This window comes from Miscanthus floridulus, chromosome 17 (genome assembly GCF_019320115.1).
Source record: "Miscanthus floridulus cultivar M001 chromosome 17, ASM1932011v1, whole genome shotgun sequence".
Lineage (NCBI taxonomy): Eukaryota > Viridiplantae > Streptophyta > Magnoliopsida > Poales > Poaceae > Miscanthus > Miscanthus floridulus.
In genome coordinates, this window is record NC_089596.1 from 4,711,197 (window position 1) to 4,729,962 (window position 18,766).

The 18,766-nt window shown below is 46.3% G+C and overlaps 3 protein-coding genes across 3 annotated transcripts; all 3 read right to left on the reverse strand.

Annotated features, from left to right (window-relative positions):
• Nucleotides 1–1,553: 1,553 nt before the first annotated feature.
• Nucleotides 1,554–6,137, reverse strand: LOC136517377 (5-oxoprolinase 1-like). The gene is made up of 2 exons (XM_066510930.1): nt 5,975–6,137; nt 1,554–5,635 (listed from the first exon to the last, which is right to left on the reverse strand). The coding sequence occupies exon 2, from the start codon at nt 5,577–5,579 to the stop codon at nt 1,803–1,805; it is 3,777 nt and encodes a 1,258-aa protein (XP_066367027.1). The 5' UTR covers nt 5,580–5,635; nt 5,975–6,137; the 3' UTR covers nt 1,554–1,802.
• A 4,084-nt stretch (nt 6,138–10,221) lies between these two features.
• Nucleotides 10,222–11,484, reverse strand: LOC136514750 (uncharacterized protein At5g65660-like). The gene is made up of 3 exons (XM_066508463.1): nt 11,162–11,484; nt 10,624–11,086; nt 10,222–10,513 (listed from the first exon to the last, which is right to left on the reverse strand). The coding sequence occupies exons 2-3, from the start codon at nt 11,041–11,043 to the stop codon at nt 10,322–10,324; spliced, it is 612 nt and encodes a 203-aa protein (XP_066364560.1). The 5' UTR covers nt 11,044–11,086; nt 11,162–11,484; the 3' UTR covers nt 10,222–10,321.
• Nucleotides 11,485–12,980: 1,496 nt separating this feature from the next.
• Nucleotides 12,981–18,039, reverse strand: LOC136514749 (putative pentatricopeptide repeat-containing protein At1g03510). Its single transcript, XM_066508462.1, has 2 exons — nt 16,317–18,039; nt 12,981–16,117 (listed from the first exon to the last, which is right to left on the reverse strand). The coding sequence occupies exon 1, from the start codon at nt 17,854–17,856 to the stop codon at nt 16,528–16,530; it is 1,329 nt and encodes a 442-aa protein (XP_066364559.1). The 5' UTR covers nt 17,857–18,039; the 3' UTR covers nt 12,981–16,117; nt 16,317–16,527.
• Between the last annotated feature and the right edge of the window lie 727 nt (nt 18,040–18,766).

Sequence of the window (18,766 nt, forward strand, 5' to 3'; positions counted from 1 at the left end):
TTAAAATGTTCAGAGTTTCTGCTTCTTTACTCTGGAAATGCAAAAGAAAACTGTGGCGCAGCTTCCGAGTCTAATATGCAAGAAGAGTTGGAAAACGCTTTTGGAGAAAAATGTGCATCATTTATCTGCTCAATGAACCTATTCAGCTCAACTCTAGATTCACAAATGAGGCAATCTGAGCTGAGCTTTCTTGCAGAGCATGTGTTGGATTACATGTAGAGCCATACTAAAGATGACCATAATTTTGCCATTGCCTCCACAGATATGCAGCGGTCAGTGGTCGAAAACAGAGTTCGGTGCTCCAAAATGTATGTTTCCTATTAATTTGGGTAATTATTGACGGTGTTACTATATCAGCTCAACCCTGAGGTTTCATCTGCGTTAAAAGCGAGCAATGATTGCCTAAAGGAAATATGAATTAAGCTAACAATAAGTTTATACTGCATGTTTGCAGCAGAGCTATGTATCGTTTTATTAAGAAGAGAGTACTGAATGAATAATGCCATGCACACAACACACAAGACCCAAACATTCTAATATATATATATATATATATATATATATATATATATATATATATATATATATATATATATATATATATATATATATATATATATATATATGGGCGCCACACTTGAACAAAATGAACAAAATGACAAGCCAAATGCGCAAAAACACCAAGGGCCTGTTTGGAACGCAGGAATTTTACAGGAATCAGTTCGATTTCACAAGAAAAACACAAGAACAGGGGATTTTTCCTGCGTTCCAAACAGACCCAACCCTCTAGAAGCCCCGGCCATACACCATAGGCACCCTCCTTTACCGTCCGCACCAGTATTGTTGACAATGCAGTCATTATGTGTTTCCAATATCACAAGCTGCTAATATGATCAAAGTATTTAGACCTAAACCCGAAATATTATCAGTGTCGTCATAACAAAATATGGTTGCTGACCACTAAGCTTGCCACACCACATCCTAATCTGAACCACGGATTCTTGGTCATTGGTTCAACGACACAACTATGACAAAACATACTTTCTTTGCCCCTTTCTCACTTGCAAGAAACTCATATTTGTGCCAAACTTTGCCAAATGTGCTGGCCCAAGCAAGAAAATGGTTCAAATAGTACTAGCCTTGTAACAAACGGTACTCCCTCCGTTCTAAATAGTAGGTCGTTCTCCTTTTCTAGATACATAGATTTTATCAGACATAAATATATTTAGGTGCATAGCAAAACTATGTACCTAAAACAATAGAATGACTTACAATTTGGAACGGAGAGAGTAGCATTTAAGGCATCCAAAGCAGCTACGGGAAGCAAACTGGGTTTTGAAGCAGACTAGGAAGAAACAATCACAAGCTGGGGTATGCGTGCACGGGAGCAGTATATGTTTGGAAATTACTGGTTTAACAATAAATAATCTATGAAGACCAACATCAATGAAGCAACATTCACAATTCACAAGCTGAGGTATGCAGGCATACGAGGGCATGTTTAACATAAACCATAGGAAAATTAGCATGGCAATTTCCAACTAATATCAAAATAAGAAGAAAGTGCAAGCATCATTCATCATCAATTTTGGCATTATAGGTTTCACATAAAAGGTATCTGATGAACAATAGCACCATCATGCTTTATTCAGATCCAATGCCTCAGGGAGCAATAATAGCATCTGGAATCTCCAACAAGCTGTGTTTGTGTCGGTCTTACTATGTTTTATTTCTAAATAGAGCTACTGGTGTACAAAGGTAGGAAACAAATGGAGGAAGATCAGCATCTGCAAGAAGTGTCATCAAGGAGAGCCAAAGCCACCGCCACCGGGCGTGAAAATCTGAAGAATGTCACCAGCACTAACCGTTACAGTGTTCTTTCCTCCAAGGTAAATCTTTCTACCATCTTTTCTGACTAAATAGTTTGCACCACGAGCTCCATCTTGTCCTCCTTTTAGTCCCCTGGGAGCATGCACCCGTCTCTCGGATAGAATGCTCACAACAATAGACCGCCGGAATTCAATCTCCCTCACGAGGCCATCACCACCTCTGTGTAAACCAGAACCTCCACTGTTCTCCCTGATGCTAAATGTGTGCAAAAGAACAGGGTACCGCTGCTCAAAGATCTCAGGGTCAGTCATCCTTGTGTTTGTCATGTGACATTGAACACCACTAGTGCCGTCCCAGGTTGGCCCAGCTCCACATCCACCTCCAATGGTCTCGTAGTAACCAAAGGTGTCGTCCCCAAAGGTCAAATTGTTCATGCAGCCCTGAGAGCAGGCACAGGCTTGAAATGCCATTAGGATAACATCAGTCACTCTCTGAGATGTTAGCACATTGCCACCAACAACAGCAGCCTTGTCACTTGGTGAGAGGAAAGAGCCTTTAGGAATGAGGATCTTCACAGGTGCTAGGCAGCCCTGATTTAGCGGTATATCGACATCCACCAAGCACCGTAGGCAGTATATGACAGCAGCTGTTGTAACTGCTTCAGGAGCATTCCAGTTGCCATAGACCTCAGGACTGGTACCCTCAAAGTCAATTGTAGCTTCACCTTTAATAGCATCAAGGGTGAGTTTCAAGTGAAGGACAGAGCCATCATCCATATAATCTTCATCCTCAACAACACATGATCCATTCTCCTTTGCAACTCTAGACGCAACTGTTTTGAGCATCTCTCTAACAGCTACCTCAGCATTCTTTTGAACATGGTTCATGTATGATTGAACAGTGACCAAGCCATACTGATTTATCAGTTCTTTGATAAGTGATATACCTCTCTGGTTTGCTGCAACCTGAGCATGGAGATCGGAAAGATTATCTTGGATCCGACGTGTTCCTGGGATCTTATAGCCAGCAAGTTCATCAGAGCAAGGTGACTGCAGCAACTGGACTATTCCTTCCTCTTGGAAAACACCCCTTTCGACAAGTTTAAATGCTCTGATGGCAGCACCTTCCTCCCAGATACATTTTGAGAAAGGAGGCATGCTTCCTGGCGTGATGCCACCAATCTCAGCATGGTGACCTCGACTAGCAACAAAAAAAACAAGCTTACCATGATCAAAAACTGGCGTGACAACTGTTATGTCTGGAAGATGGCTCCCCCCAGAACATGGATGGTTTGTTACAAGAACATCACCCTCATGGAGGTTATCACCCCAAAAATTAAGCTGCCAACACACAGTACTAGACATGGCTCCTAAATGCACAGGGACATGAGGTGCATTTGCAACAAGGCCACCATCTGGACCAAAGAGAGCACAAGAGAAGTCTAGCCTTTCCTTTATGTTAGTGGAAATTGAAGTTCTTTGAAGTGTCCGACCCATCTGTTCAGCGATACCCATGAATCGGTGATTGAAAATAGAAAGTTGGACCACATCTGCAACTTTCTCTGATATTGATACAGTGCATGGAGCAGCATTAATCTCTATTTTTATGTTACCATACTTTGTAATGATGGCTTTACAGTCTTTTTCTATGATCACAGTACTATTCCCATTCATAATAACTGCAGGACCCTCCAAGACATGGCCATAACCCAAATTCTCAAGCTTGTACAGCGGAGTATCTTGCCACCCACTTGAAAAATAAATCTGGCATGAACTTTCTTTCACAGGTTTGGTTGATATCTGCATCAATTCACGAGGCTGCAGGATGTTTGTACTACCGACACCCTGAACTCTCACATCACATATGAGTATTTTCCTGTATTGCAATTTGAAGCCATACTCTTGCTGAAATAATTTTTCAAACTCATCAGCATAGTCATTTCCAGATCCTTGCTCTGGCTGTTTAACCATGATGGCCGTATCAGTTCCCTCATACCTCAAATTCAAGTATGAATCTGTCCTGATGCTCTCCTCTCCAAAACCCTGCTCCATCAGCTTTTCTTTCACCTGTTTTACTAAAAGGACTTCTCTTCTAGATGCTTCTGCAGATGACTCGGTATTATAAACAGCAGAGTATGGTTCTTGCAAGTCTTCAATGACATCAGCAAGACCCATCCCATATGCACTCAATATTCCACAATATCGGTGAACAAGTACCTCAGACATACCCAAGGACCTTGCCATAGCGCATGCATGTTGTGGGCCAGCACCACCAAAGCATGCGAGGGCATGGTTCTTTGTATCATGCCCCTTCATTTCGGTTAGCTGGCGTATAGGCCGGCACATTGTCTCATTTGCGACATTGACAAACCCAAGTGCAATCTCTTCAATTGCCATGTCCTTTGCTGATGGGTCCTGACTCTTTCGGTGAGAGTTGATCTCAACTGCAAGATTTTCAAAGGCCTTTCTTGTAGCCTCATAATCAAGGGGCATATCTTCATTTGGACCAAATATTGATGGGAAGTACTCAGGAATAACAGTTCCTTGGATCAAATTGGCATCGGTAATTGCTAGCTCACCACCTTTTCGGTAACAGACTGGACCAGGGTGTGCCCCGACAGATTCTGGTCCAACCTTGAAAGCACCAAATTGAAACTTAAGCTTTGATCCACCACCAGCAGCCACAGTGTTTATGTCAAGCTGGGGAGCTTGAATAATTGCCCCAGCAATCTGTGTCTCCAGAACTTGTTCATAGCTTCCATCATAGCGGCTCACATCCGTGGATGTACCTCCCATGTCAAACCCAATCAGTGGCTTTGATGTCTCAAGTCCAAACAAGGTCTGCGAGTAGCCAACCACACCACCTGCAGGTCCTGATAATACCGCTTTATGCCCAGAGAATCTCCTCTCCGGTGCAAGTCCTCCATCTGATTGCATAAATAGCACATTCACTTGTTCAGAACCCCCTTCAAATCTCGACATGAATCCCGATAGGTACTCTTTGATGACTGGTGTGAGATACGCGTCCACACTTGCCGTCAGGCCCCGAGGCACTGCACGGACCATTGGTGTCAGCGATGAAGACAACGATACATGCTTGAATCCCATCCCCAGAGCTAACTTCTCAGCCAGGAGTTCATGGTGAGGATAAGTATACGAATGCATCAACACCACCGCCAAGCATCTGATCCCCTTGTCAAGCAAACCTTTCAGCAGAGGCTTCAATGCTTCGACATCAACAGGCTTTGCCACCCTCACCAGTTCCCCAGAGATCCCTTCAACAGATGACTCATCCCTGTCACTGTCACCATCCCGAACGAGCTCAACTCGTTCATCGACCTCAATCACCTCTTCATAAAGATTCGACGGCTTTGACACCTTGAGGTCGAATATGTTCGGGCGAGCCTGGTTGCCAATCTGGAGCAAATCCCTAAACCCCCTTGTCACACAAAGCGCAATCCTTTCGCCCTTCCTCTCCAGGAGGGCGTTCGTGGCGACCGTGGTGCCCATCCTGATCCACTCGATCTTGCCGGTGGGGATCTTGGCCGACCGGGGGATCCTCTCTCCGGAGAACTCCTCCAGGATCCTCCTAATCCCTTCGATGGGCGCGTCGTCATAGTTTGACGGGTCGACGGAGAGAAGCTTCGTGACATAGCCTTCTCTTCTCCCGGGTACCTCGGCATAGATGTCAGTGAAGGTGCCGCCCCTGTCAATGCAGAACCTGAACTTCTCCGCCGTGCCGCTGCCCATTGTACGTCCGCCTCTCCCAAAGTCAACACTCAGCAGGCGAAAAATTGGAGTTTTCTCTGAAAAGATCACAAAAGCAGGGTTGGTACTGGTACACCTGAGATTAATCTAGAAGTGATGGCTTACAGCCATGGCCCTGAGCTATGTTGCGAATTCCTTTAATCTAATCTACCGCAAATTAGACTAAAGAACAGCGGATTAGCAGGATATACACTGCCAGGGACGGAGCCAGGAAAAATTTTAGGAGGGGCTGAACAATAGCGCTAGAGCAACGTAACCCCACTATGACCCCACTGAAAATTGAAATCTATCATGAGTTCATACAATCAGACAATCAAACATTCAATCATCCAATCACCAATCACAGACTCAGTTTCACAGAAGAAAAAAAAAGTCACCTGCTCGCCTGGATGCCTGGAGCCCCCTCTCGCTCGGCCGCTCCCCACTCGCCAGCCGCCGCCGCCGGCGTAGCGCGTCGCCGTAGTCGTAGGAGCCGCGTCCGCGCGTGATGCGTGAAGCCGCCGCTCGAAGCCGATGTGTTGGGGACGGGCACGGTGGATACACGGGCCATACGTAACTACTACTTGGGCGGACAAGCGGCCCATTGTGTGATGTCACAGAGGCGAGGGCATGGCGATCGTGTTACAAGTGATTTTCGAGGCCTTTTTTTCCTAAAAAAAAGGTGATTTTCAAGGCCTTCACCCGTCAACTTCAAGCTTCTTCATCTCACAATTTTGTTGTAGAACTTTTTAAAAATGTATTTGTACACATCAATTACAAAGTTTTGAGAATCTTCAGGCTTTTCTGTATATATTTTCCTTTTCCATAGAACCAAATCAAATTCTGAAAAGCTTCTCAAGATATTTTTCACGAGCTCTAAATATTTTATTTGGGTTTGTAGTGTTCTATGATTTTTTTTCTAAAATTTTAGACTCTGTAACTAGGTGGCTAGCTAGCTTGATGGAGGCATCACCACGTGGCGCATGAGTCCTTTGGTCATCAACAAGCATGCACCCACATTGTTGAATCCATCTACATAGTGTGTAATGTGTGTGCCATGATTATTAGTAGGTAAGGTGATTCGGCGTGCGTGCATACGCGAACCTTCCTTTCTTGACTTGACCACGCCGCGCGCGGCGAAAGCGACCACACGCGACGGCTAGCCTTGCTAATGCATCATTCGTTCCCGCGCTCTTGCATGTCATGAACAAAGCCAAGGCTTCCATATCGACAGGCCATAACGGTGCGATGACAACCAAAATACTATAATGCTCTGGTTAGGGCGTCCGATCGTCTCGACCATCGTGTTTGAGGACCGTAGCACCAGCCTAACGGCCCAATAGTTATATCTTTCTTGTTCACATGCCTCCAACCATACCCTACTATCTCCATTCTCCATAAGGCTCTCCACCGCAGCGCCATAATCGTGCTCCACCGTGCCCGCGCTCTGCAATGCCGCAACAGTGGGGTTCCTCCACTGGCCGCCGGCATCGCCAGCGCTTCCGGCCTGGAGTCCGTAATGCGCCCCGTTGGCGGTACCCTGAGGCCGGCCGCCACCCCATCGCGCCTCCTTGGCGGGTCCCTAGCTGCCCCCTGCCCGGTCCGCTCCAAGGTCGCGGTGTCCCCTGGCCGATCCACCGATGACGCGAAGCTCCATCGCCGGACTCGAAGAAATGGAGGGTAGCTCCGCTCCGGCCGCCGTCCCATCGCGCCCTCTGGCCGGTCCGCAACTGCCCCCTTCCCGGTCCGCTCCAAGGCTGCGGTGTCCCTTGGCCGGTCCGTCGACGACGCGAAGTTTTCCATCGCCAGGGTCGAAGAAACAGAGGGTGGCTCCGCTCTGGCCGCCGCGTTCAACGGCTATCACGCCCCCTGGCCAGTCGCTCCGCGCCACCGGCGAGCTCTACACTGATGAACTTCACACGCCGGCGAGCCTCCATTTCTCCCGAGCAGCAAAGAGATCTTGCGCTGAAAGCGCATGTTGCAAGAGTACATTTCAAATGTTTTAGGTATTTCATAAGTATGTTGCAAGTGTTTCATACGAATATTGCAAAAGTAGATCGGGATGTTGCAATGTTTTGTACACGTATGTTGCAAGCGTTTGTTCCCAATGTTTCATCCGTTTTTCAAACGTATGTTGAAAGTGTGTTTATTTAGATGTTGCATATGTTTCACACATATGTTGCAAGTGTTTAATTTGGATGTTACGTATATTTGCTTTTTCAAGTGTTTTTAGGTGTTTTTTTTGCAAGTGTTTCAGACGCATGTTTCAAGTGTTTCATCTATCTTCTTTTTGTATGTTGCACGTGTTGCATCCGGATGTTTTCAAAAGTAGATCTGGTGTTGCACATATTGCTATGGCTATACACGCATGTTTCAAGTGTTTTATCTGTTTTCAGACGTATGTTGCAAGTGTTTCATTTAGATGTTTCAAAAGTAGATCTCGAGGAAGCACATGTTGCTGCTTCTACTGCGCTACCTTTGGTCACCGTGCCGCTGTGGGCAGTGACGAAGCAAGAAAAAAATTTAGGAAGGGCTGAACAAAAGAATAGAGGCTTTTTATCTTCTCTTAACCTTAGCCCCTCCTACCTAATACATGTATGCATAAAATATTAAGGGAGGACTTAGGGGAACTCCACGTGCTCAGGATGGGTAGGGGGGGTTGAAGCCCCCCTAGCCCCACCGCTGGCTTCGTCCCTGGCTGTGGGTCACCTCGCGCGCCTGCTGGTGGCGTTGCTGCAGCCACTGCTATGTGCTTTCGGGTGTGTGAAACGGAGCGAGCTCAGGGTGGTCCCCACACGTGCGTGGGCCCGCGCGGCCTCTGGAGCGGGATGGGTGCGGGGCAAGAGAGTTGGGTGTATCAGGCGCAGACGCGGGAGCACTCTCCGACGCTAGCTCCCTGAATCGGATGTCCGGACGCTAGCAAGTCTCACCAAATTAAGGCCTACTCGCGGAGTGTCTTGGGCACTAGAAACGGTGGCTATGAATTCCTTTGCTTCATTTGGGGAGCCAAATAACGTTAGAATCGAGTTTTAAGTTGGACATGTGTTGTCTTATGTTAAACATCTGTAACAAGTTGTCTGATTTCTTTAGTTGTAAGGGTATAAAGCCGGATTCTGTTCCTTTGTCAAAACTGACAACTGACAAGCAACCAGCAGGGACGAGCAATACGAGCTGCTGTTGTATGTGCCCCGTGCCTGCTGCACCTGCATTACAGCATTAGCCCCACCCAGCCGTCGTCCACTCGTCCTGGTGCTCCTGACGCTGGGCGGCTGGCCCAGCACATCGCTTTTCTATCCCGCCGGCCGGGGCCGGGACCGGGCCGCCACCGGAGACACGAATTCAGTGGCAGTCCTTTGTGTTGCGATAGATGTTAGGCCGCTGTCCCCTGCCTCTGGCTCTAACTCTCGGTGCATGTCCATGCATGCTGCATCTTTTTTTTGCTTCATTCATGATCCTAGGCATTTCTTAGAGTTTCCACGTACTACATGCTATGCTGGTAGTACACAAGAACTGCCGATAGTGGCCATGTCAAAAGTAAACAGCTGGAGTCATACGCACTTTGCATTCTGCTCGCACTTGGTGATGGTGATGGTGAATGAGAATCCTGGCCGGTTTAGAGCACTTGGTGATAGTGCCTCTGCCCTGCTTTGCTTTTAGCCCCCGGTAATGCGTTAGGTTCCGGTATTAAAAAGATACCTGCACGGCACCAACAAATACCACCCCTGCAGCAATATTGGATGGCTACCTAGGCACCCGGCCAGCAGCAGGCGAGGTTGCAAATTTCCAGCTGAGCTCACCCAGCTGCTAGCACACTCTGTAGTCTGTAGTTCATATCATATCCATCAGCTAACACGTGTTTGCAAAAGCACCTCAGCTGCATGTTTATACGGCACTGCACCCCAGGAACAAAACAATCGACCTGGATGGCGCTTCTTGCCACGTCACAGGATATGTGTGCCTCACTATAACAAAGACGATTTCTCGCAAACACCCGTTCACGTGCCCTTAAACCCGACTTGATCCGCTTATTTTTTTCATCCGGAACAGTGTTTTTCTCTCACAAATTTCTCCAGATTCCTCCAAAATTTCTCCAAACGAACGGGCCATTAATAGATGAGCACTGAGCACAGCCAGCCAGAGCCAGCCCACACACACCGATTGCTCAGTGCGTGCGTTTCATTTGATATTTCACATCACCGCATCTCACATAGCGTTCGCAAATAAGTTCAAGTGCTCCATTCGTTCTTCTAAAGAATCCAATCTCCACGATGACAAAACAAGTAATGTCCCAAAAGGCCAAAACACTTGGGCACGCACAGTAGTGATGTAGAGCATTGTTGCTTACCTGGTTCAGGAAATCACAACTCAATCTTTCTCGATTGCCCAGAAGAAGAGCTGGTGCCCATTGGTGACGCCACTGGGATGACTGACAGTTTTCATAAGACTGATCCACGCTCAAAACACCTAATAAGGAGCATATATAAAAGAACATCATTCTCCGTGCATCTGACCACACGCTCCTTTGCTCTTCGATTACGGGTTGGGGAGTTGACGTCTCAAGGTTATAGCAACATTCAACAACCACCAGTTAGGACCGTTTGTCCTTTCAAACTCTCACTGAAAAAGAAAAGAAAGAATATCTACCTATCTCAACCGGACTCTTGTATATATAGCACAGGTGAATGTTTACACACTTCTATTAACAAGCATAGCATATATACACTCAATCCGCCGATCATAAATCGCTAACAGCTAACTGTGCTTTCATGTATACAGATACTAACGGACGGTCCCGAACATTTGGTTTCCAACGGAACTTCAGTCTTCTGTGCTTCAGGCAAACACGTCTCGTGAGGGCAGGGCCTCGCGAAGAACTTGGGGACCTTGTCCCCAGGCATAATAACGGGCAAACCGCACTCTTTCCCCACTTTCTCAAGCTGCAAACAGGACACAGATATGATTCTCAGCTCAAGTTTGCAACAGTGACGATCTTTTGGGTATTCAGCAGCATGTTAGGATGAGGTGTGCGCATAGGACGTAAGTTTACCTTGTGATCAGAAGTCGTCTTGCTCGGTGATGACCCGATGGAGATGGCCGTATGCTCGCTCTCCTCGAACAAGGCAGGATGCCGAGACCGGAGGAGGGAGCGGAGCTTGTCCCAGTGGTAGCACATTGAGAACATGCCACTCAGGGCAAAGATCACGAGGAGCAAGAGAGCAGTCCCCAGGGGAAACCCCAGGGTCGGCCTTGACGAATGCTCAACGGGCAACGTCATGGATGGAGAAGGTGTCAGGTCTTCCAGCCGGGTCATTTGCATCACCTGCCTTCTGCTTATCTGGTTATATATACTTGGAAGGTAACTAGTGGAGCTGCACTTGCACGTACAGAGGATGATGAGAAGTGGACTGACGTGCACGGTCAGGTAGGCGGAACCATCCGTGGTACTGGCCAGTGCTGTGGTCCACATGCATCTGCTGGTGGTAGTGCTTGCTTGACGCTCATCTCACTATCTGTTTTTCCAAGAAAAAGAAACCGTTAAATATGGAAATATGGAATACACTTTCTAAGGGTGGCAAGAAAGTTACCAAGGAGGTGACGCATTCACTCTTCTGGATAGAAGTTTCAGGTATGTCCCCAAGGATATGTTTAGAAAAGGATGAATTCAATACCAACGTACCAAAGAGCTGTAGCTTAAGAATGGAAAAGCTGTAGCACAAGAATGGAAAAGGGTAGCAGGTTCTGTCTGGCGAAGTGGGAATGTAAGGCTCCATATATGGGTTCTATGAAGTAATAAAACAGGAACTTCACAGAGCTTTAAGGGATGCTATTTTCTTTGAAAGGAACCATTAGAGTATATAGGGATATCTCTAGATATGGTATATCAGGACTGTTTGTAATCCCGGCCTACCGTATCTCTAAGCAAGGCTACTTGACCCTTAACGTACTCCTATATAATCTGCCCACGAGGCTCAGCAATACAATATCCAATTGACCAATTCTACCAATTCTATTTCTCCTACAGGAACTAACAAATTTTACTGAATAATAATGGGTTCATAATGAATTTGTGGACCAAAACAGGTTAGCTATCTCAATCATTGATCAATTTAACACAAGTTGGCATACAACACAAAATACACTGTGCAAAGGGCACAGAACATAATAGATGAACACGAAGCACTTTATCTAGTGTGCATCATCATTACCCTTTTGAAAAGTATATGCTTTTCGAAAGATAAAGGCTATCAACTTGAGTATCCTTGACGCAATCCACACAGGTGTACGGATGGCTCATATGCAAAGTTATCAAGAAAATATGTCTGCTGATCTTAGAAAACAAATGTGCCTGCTAGCTATTACCTTACTAAGCCTAGAAGCTATGCCTAAGGCAGGCAAATGAAAGAGTTGGACAGTTTTAGAATTCTACAAGAGAAGCAGAGGAGCAGTAATAAAAGATAAATGCATACTAAAGTACTTCAAGCGGTGCACAAAGCAATTTTTTCTTAGGCTATACGGCTGTACCATTTCATACCAAAGAGGGCACACCAAGAATGTTTCGCTTTCAGAAGCATAGTGATACGCTTTTAAGCTATGCTCAACTGTTCATGAAAGATGAGCTGCATCAGCAAATCTGATACGCCTGTTTTCCACTCAGAGGCTCCCACATGCTAAATAACAGCTGATATAAACCCATTTTATCAACACACTGCTTCCTGCCAGTTGGATTTACATGCATGTCAGTGGCTCAATCAGCTACTCTATGTTCAATGGGTTCATGACCAAGTATATGGAATCAGCAAAGTTGCACTCTCCATATATTTGAAGCAAATCAAGGATTTTGGTTCAGAAAAAGTACTGATCGAAACAGGCAAATTTAGTGATCGAAACAAGCAAAGCAAAAAAAAAAATGCGGTCCATAGCATTATCAGCACGTGTACGATGAGAGATTTCGATCCAATTTATAAAGATAAATACAAGAAATTCATGTGGACAAGACAAATAGTAACAATATCAGGTTTCCTAGTGCATAAAGTAAACAAGAACTGTTAGAGAAATTAGGTTCATAGAATCACTTACACATCAGCCAATAAGCTGCTTGAAATGGGGCCTAGCACCACAAACAATAGTGATCCACACTGGCCCACCTACAATGCTACAGCAGAGCTATTGAGAGGGACCTCATAGGATGTTAGGTAAGTGTCCTTCCAGGTAACTACAGAATCCATATGATTCCTATCACTATACAAATCAAGGCTAAGGGCAATAGTCACTGGCATACACCTATTAGCTTCTCACATACAGTACAGGACAAATTAATGTACCATCCCAATTAGTGCGTCACCAGCCATGCTACTTAATTGCATTTTTTCATAAGAATCATAATACTGATGTTACTTACCAATTTTTTTTTTCTTAACTTACGCTACCCAAAGAGTTCGCACCAGTATTTTTTTTTCAATGAGTACTGAAGTTGAAATCTTTAATCATCAAATAATAGTTTGATATAGGCTTGTACAAATCATAAAGACTTTCAAGCTAACACATAGGACAGTGAATGCAACAAATTGATTGTCCCAAACATGAATAAAAATATGAGCAGATATACAAATGGTAAAACAATTTTATACTATAATGTGCTGCAGATGAACATTTCAGATTTATACAAAGTATTAGCATAGTCTAGAGATGCTAAAAAGTATAAGAACCTCTTTTTGCAAACATTTTTTTTTGCTTTCATTCAAGTGCTTAGGAAATAGTCACTGACCTTGAATCAACACCCAACTACTTACGGGTTCAGGTGCTTGGTATTGATCCCAGGGCGTAGGATGGTAATTAAAAAGAATAGCCGCATCCTTTTCCAAAAGCATACAATATGCATATAAAAAATATCTTGCTATTTTCACAGCTCACACACATACCAACATGACTAATGGAAGAGTTATGTGAGAGCGTACTCTTCAATAATTTATTTCAAACACTAGATAACATGGATGAAAGATAACAGGAAAGATATTAAGGATCTTGCTTAATGCGCCAACTTGACTAGCCCTATATTTTTGTCATTTTTGTAACTGACCATGCTTTTGGTAAAGATGTGTGAAAGTTAGCATCATATCGCTATGCACTGACAGCTAAAGGTAGAAGAAATTCCATTACAAAGCTAAAGGTAGCTCCTCAGTCCATTGAAACTGACCTAATAAAATATATTTTAGCCAGCAGAAGGAACCAACAAATTCAGTGGGCAAGCCTAAATATTAATCTCAGTGCCTTTCTATCTGTCGACTGAATAGGGCAGCAAAGGATATGTCGACTAAATAGGGCAGCAAAGCATATGTCAACTGATCATCATGTAGAAAAGGATGCTTGTAGAAACATTCATGAATTTTCCAGCAGTTGGCCAAATTGAGTCAGTAAAATTAACGTTGACTGATTGTAATGTGGGTCGTGGAAACCAACACATATAGTTATAGTCATATACAGATTTAAAGCTAAGTGCACTGCCAACAGCGCTAAGGTGGCTGATTATCTTCCAGGATGGAAAGCTTCCCTGTTAAACAAAGCCGGGCGATTGGTACTGGTAAAAGTGGTTTTAACCGCTGCTCCCATTTATCATATGATAGCCATGGATCTTCCAAAATGGGTTTTCAAGGCTATAGACAAAAAAAGAAGGGGCTTCTTGTGGAAAGGACAGGAACAGGCCAATGGTGGTAATTACTTGGTAGCATGGGAAAAGGTGCAGAGGCCTCTGGAATATGGAGGACTTGGAATTATTAACCTGGAACTGCTTGGCTGCGCATTAAGGGCCCGCTGGCTTTGGGCACAAAAGACAGACCCTTCCAGGCCACGGGCTGGTCTCCCAGTACAAATTTCCAGAAACACTCAGGCCCTTATTAATGTTGCTGTGGATGCAATAGTTGGTAATGGGGAGAAAATCTTGTTCTGGACAGATCGCTGGCTGGATGGTCATACTTTGGATGAAATTGCTCCCAATCTGTTCAACACGGTCCCTAAAAGATTGACCAAAAGAAGGACTGTTGCTCAAGCGCTCCAAAATAATCGCTGGGTGGGTGACATCAAGGGAGCGCGTACAGTTCAGGTCTTGTATGAGTACCTTCAGATCTGGGATATTGTGGAGAATGTTGTCTTGCAACAAGATACTCCAGATCAATACAAATGGAAGTTAAGTCAATCGGGGTCCTATAGATGGAAATCGGCATATGCTGCCTTCTTTGAGGGTTCTGTAAGAATTGGGCCTTGGAGGAGGATTTGGAAAAGCTGGGCTCCTCCGCGTTGCAAATTCTTCATTTGGTTAGTGTTTCACAACAAGTGTTGGACCGCTGATCGCCTGGCTAAGCGAGGTCTGCCTCATCCGGAGGTTTGCCCCCTTTGTGACCAAGCTCCGGAGACAATCCACCACTTACTGGTTGGCTGTGTGTTCTCCCGCCAGGTTTGGGTGTTGATCTTCCAATGCCTGGGTCTGATACACCTAGCTCCTGAATCTCCCAAGACCCGTTTCTTTGGATGGTGGAGGAAAACATTCTTGGCTGTACCAAAAGAGACGCGTAAGGGCCTTAATTCTCTGATAATCCTGGTCGCTTGGGAGATTTGGAAACACAGGAATGATTGTGTGTTTGAAAAGGTCAGACCGAACACTCAGGAGGTTCTTAGGGCTATAAACACTGAGGGCAGCCTATGGTGCATGGCTGGGGCTTCCAAGCTCCAAGAGCTAGTGCTCTCTGTTTGGTCACCTCTTCCCGATTCTGGCGCAGCCTGAGTATAATGGCTGCTGAGGTGTTGGTGTGTGTTTTGTAACTCGGTAGGGGCTACCCAAACCCGTTTTTTCTTCTACCTTAATGAAATGACGCGCAGCTCTCCTGCGTAGTTCGAGAAAAAAAAACAGCGCTATAGCCTCTACTGTTCTTTGAAATGACTTACCAACTTACCATGTGTGCCGATGGGAAATGATGTTGCCAGAAAGGAAATAGACTGATTACTATCACAGAACAGAGTCTTTTGGCTGATGAAGATAATACTCACACTTGCATTTCAAGAATATTTCATGCCATATCAGATTGAAAAATGACATAGGAAATGTATGTAAGATGGTACAAAGTTAACTGCTTTGAATAAGGTGGCTCCCATGTCCAAGTTGAGGTCGCTTTCGTTTTTCCTAAGGGTGAGATCTTTTCTAGTTTTCTCTTCTTAGGGTGTGGGGTGTTTGTATTTGGGCTTTTGCCCCCTCCTTTCTTGTTAATATAATGATATGCAGCTCTCCTGTGTGTTTGAGAAAAATAAACTTTGGGAGTTGACACTGAGTATCAGTCTCAACTTAGTTCCATGTATGCTTTAACTGTTTAGCATGGTTGTTGTCAACAATTAGTAACAAACCTACGAATCTTTTGACGTAAAAAATGGAGAGAGCACTAATGTCTGGAAACAAGAGCCAAGGAATTTAGATTGATCCAGGGCCTCAGAAAAGTCACGGAGGATGGTACATGTACACCTGATTCACTCCACCACCAGAAGAGAACTTCATGATTCTGCAGGATTCACATACTAAGGTTAACCATATCACCACATAAATGTCTCAGTTGCATTTAAAGTCAGCTAGTTTTGCAGTCATGCCATATGCTGCATATGGCACCTTTCTGATATACAGTTATTACTTATTACCCTAGTCAAGTTAGATGTTCATTTTTCCTAAATGCTAAAACAGAAAAGAATGTTTTTCCCGTTTACCTTTCCATGGAGAAATGGCCATTGCATCTAAGCAAAATTTGCTGTGAACCAACGCTGACACTTCTCAATTGCATGCCTAATTTTTCATAAAAGATCACTGCTTAAAACTAAACAGTCAGTGACCTTTTATACTTTTATAGCAAAACAGCTAAAACCATAGCTTGGCTAGTATGAACAACCATTCCAGCCGAAAAAATTATTGGACATTGCATTAACAACTTGACTTGTGATGTATCATCCAACTGCTACCAGGCAGTCTCTGCACGCCTCGCTGCTCCATCTCCCTTCTCACCCGCTCTGCATCCTCATGCATGCCACGGCCTGAATAGATGTTTGCGAGCGAAACAAAATTTCCTGCATTCTCTGGTTCGATCTCAAACAATGCTCTCCCGGCAACCTCTGCCAACTGCACCTCCCCATGTTTTCTGCATGCAGCAAGAAGAGCTCCCCAGGCTTTTGCTGTAACCTTTACTGGCATTGTTCGTATAAGTTCATAAGCTTGATGCAGCCGTCCTGCCCGGCCCAAGACGTCTACCATACACGAATAATGATCTCCACAAGCTTCCACTCCATATCTCCTGGTCAACACATTGAAATACTGCAACGCATCATCTGCACGACCAGAATGGGCACAGGCCGCCAACAAACTAAGGAACATGATGCTGTCAGGCCGAACATCATCCTGGTCCTCCATGTGTTGGAAAAGTGACATTGCGACCTCGGCGCGACCATGGAAAGCATAAGCTGAAACCAGAGAGCTCCAAACAACCACATCCTGATCATGAACCTGGTTGAAGACCCTCTGAGCAGCAGCAAGAGAACCGCAGCGCCCATATGCTTCGATGAGGGAGCTGCCAATGTGGGATCTCGAGCACATGCCATGCCGCACTGCAAAGCCATGCACCTCCTTGATCGACGTCAATGCGCCCATCGCGGTGCATGCAGGGACGAGCGCCAGCAACGTGATGAAGCTCGGCGGGACGCCCACTCTTCGCATGTGTCGGTAGACCTCGATGGCTCTGGCTGGATGTTCCCCTGATTCGGCAACCGCGGCAATCACGGTGTTGAAGCAGGAGGCGGTCGGGGCGACGTCCATGTGGTCAAGCGCCCACGCCGCGGCGGCGAGGTCGCCCGCCCGGACGTGGACGGAGATCATGGCACTCCAGACGACGGCGTTGCGGGCGGGCAATTCGTCGAACAGGCGGCGGGTGAGTTCGTAGGAGACGCCGCCACCACCGCCGACGCGTGCACCGTAGGACGTGATGAGCGCGGAGGCGAGGAAGGGGCTGGAGAGGAGGCCGCACTTGGCGGCGAGCGCGTGGAAGGACGCGGCGGCGCCGGGCACGCGGAGCGCGGTGGCGGACTTGAGCGCGAGCGGGAAGGCGTGGGCGAAGGAGGGATCGGTGAGCGGCGGGAGGTCAGGGGCCGAGAGCATGCGTGAGAAGAGGCCGAGTGCGTCGCGGTGGCGGCCGGCGTTCACGTGGGTGGTCAGCAGCTTCGTCAGCGAGGCCAGGTGCTGGTGGCGGGAGGAAGAGGGCATCGTTTTTGAGTTTGAGCTCGGCCTCGGTCGGTGACAAGAATGCCTTGCCTAAGTGGACTACAGCTATGTTTGGAGGATCTGAAATGGCACGTGTCGTGCGTGTGATGGACCGTATAAACGTAGAACGGCTTTTTCAATCTCACCGGTTGCTCCCGCCAGCATTATAATAAAAACAAAACTTATCCTTTCACTTCCTCCTACTCGACCTTACCCCTTCTGCTCTCCTCGTCCCTCCTCGCAGTGCACCAACGCCCCGCGTCCTCTCCCACCCCGACGTCCTCATCGGGAGCCCCCAATGCTCACAGATCTAGGGCATCCGGCAACCCTCTCCCTCATCCCAGCAAGATCCATAGAGCATGAGCGAGATCCACTCTCCTTCAGCGAGATCCATGGAGGTGCCACGACGGTGTTGCAGGGGAGTGGACGACTCTCCCCCACCCCGGCACGACGCCCTCCCCACCCCGGCGACGCCCTCTCTCACCCTGGTGATCGAGCTCCCCCACCCTGGCGGCCATGGCGCTCCCCGCGCCCCATCCCCACCGTCGCTGCCGAGCCAAGCCCGGTGCCAGTGGCGGTGGTGGTGGTGCTCACGCGTAGCCGGTCGTTGTTGGCTCCCACCCCGCGGTCGGAATCGACCGGCCCAGGCCTCTCTCTCTCTCCCCCTATGTTGCAAGTATATGTTTCAATTGTTTAAGACGTTTCAGAGGCATGTTGCAATTGTTTCATATGGATGTTGCAAAAATAGATAGGAGGATGTTGCACATGTTGCATATGTTGCAAGCGTTTGTTCAAACTATTTGATCCGTTTCCAGACGTATGTTGCAAGTGTTTTGATCTGGATGTTGAATATGCTTTCACACATATGTTGCAACAATATGTTCCAAAATGTTTCATCTGTTTCAAGCTTATG

Coding starts and splice junctions, on each gene's coding strand:
- LOC136514749 (XM_066508462.1), bottom strand. CDS start 17,856: ATGCCCTCTTCCTCCCGCCACCAGCACCTGGCCTCGCTGACGAAGCTG.
- LOC136514750 (XM_066508463.1), bottom strand. CDS start 11,043: ATGTGGACCACAGCACTGGCCAGTACCACGGATGGTTCCGCCTACCTG. Junction 10,514..10,623: donor AGACGACTTCTGATCACAAG/GTAAACTTACGT, acceptor TCCTGTTTGCAG/CTTGAGAAAGTGGGGAAAGA.
- LOC136517377 (XM_066510930.1), bottom strand. CDS start 5,579: ATGGGCAGCGGCACGGCGGAGAAGTTCAGGTTCTGCATTGACAGGGGC.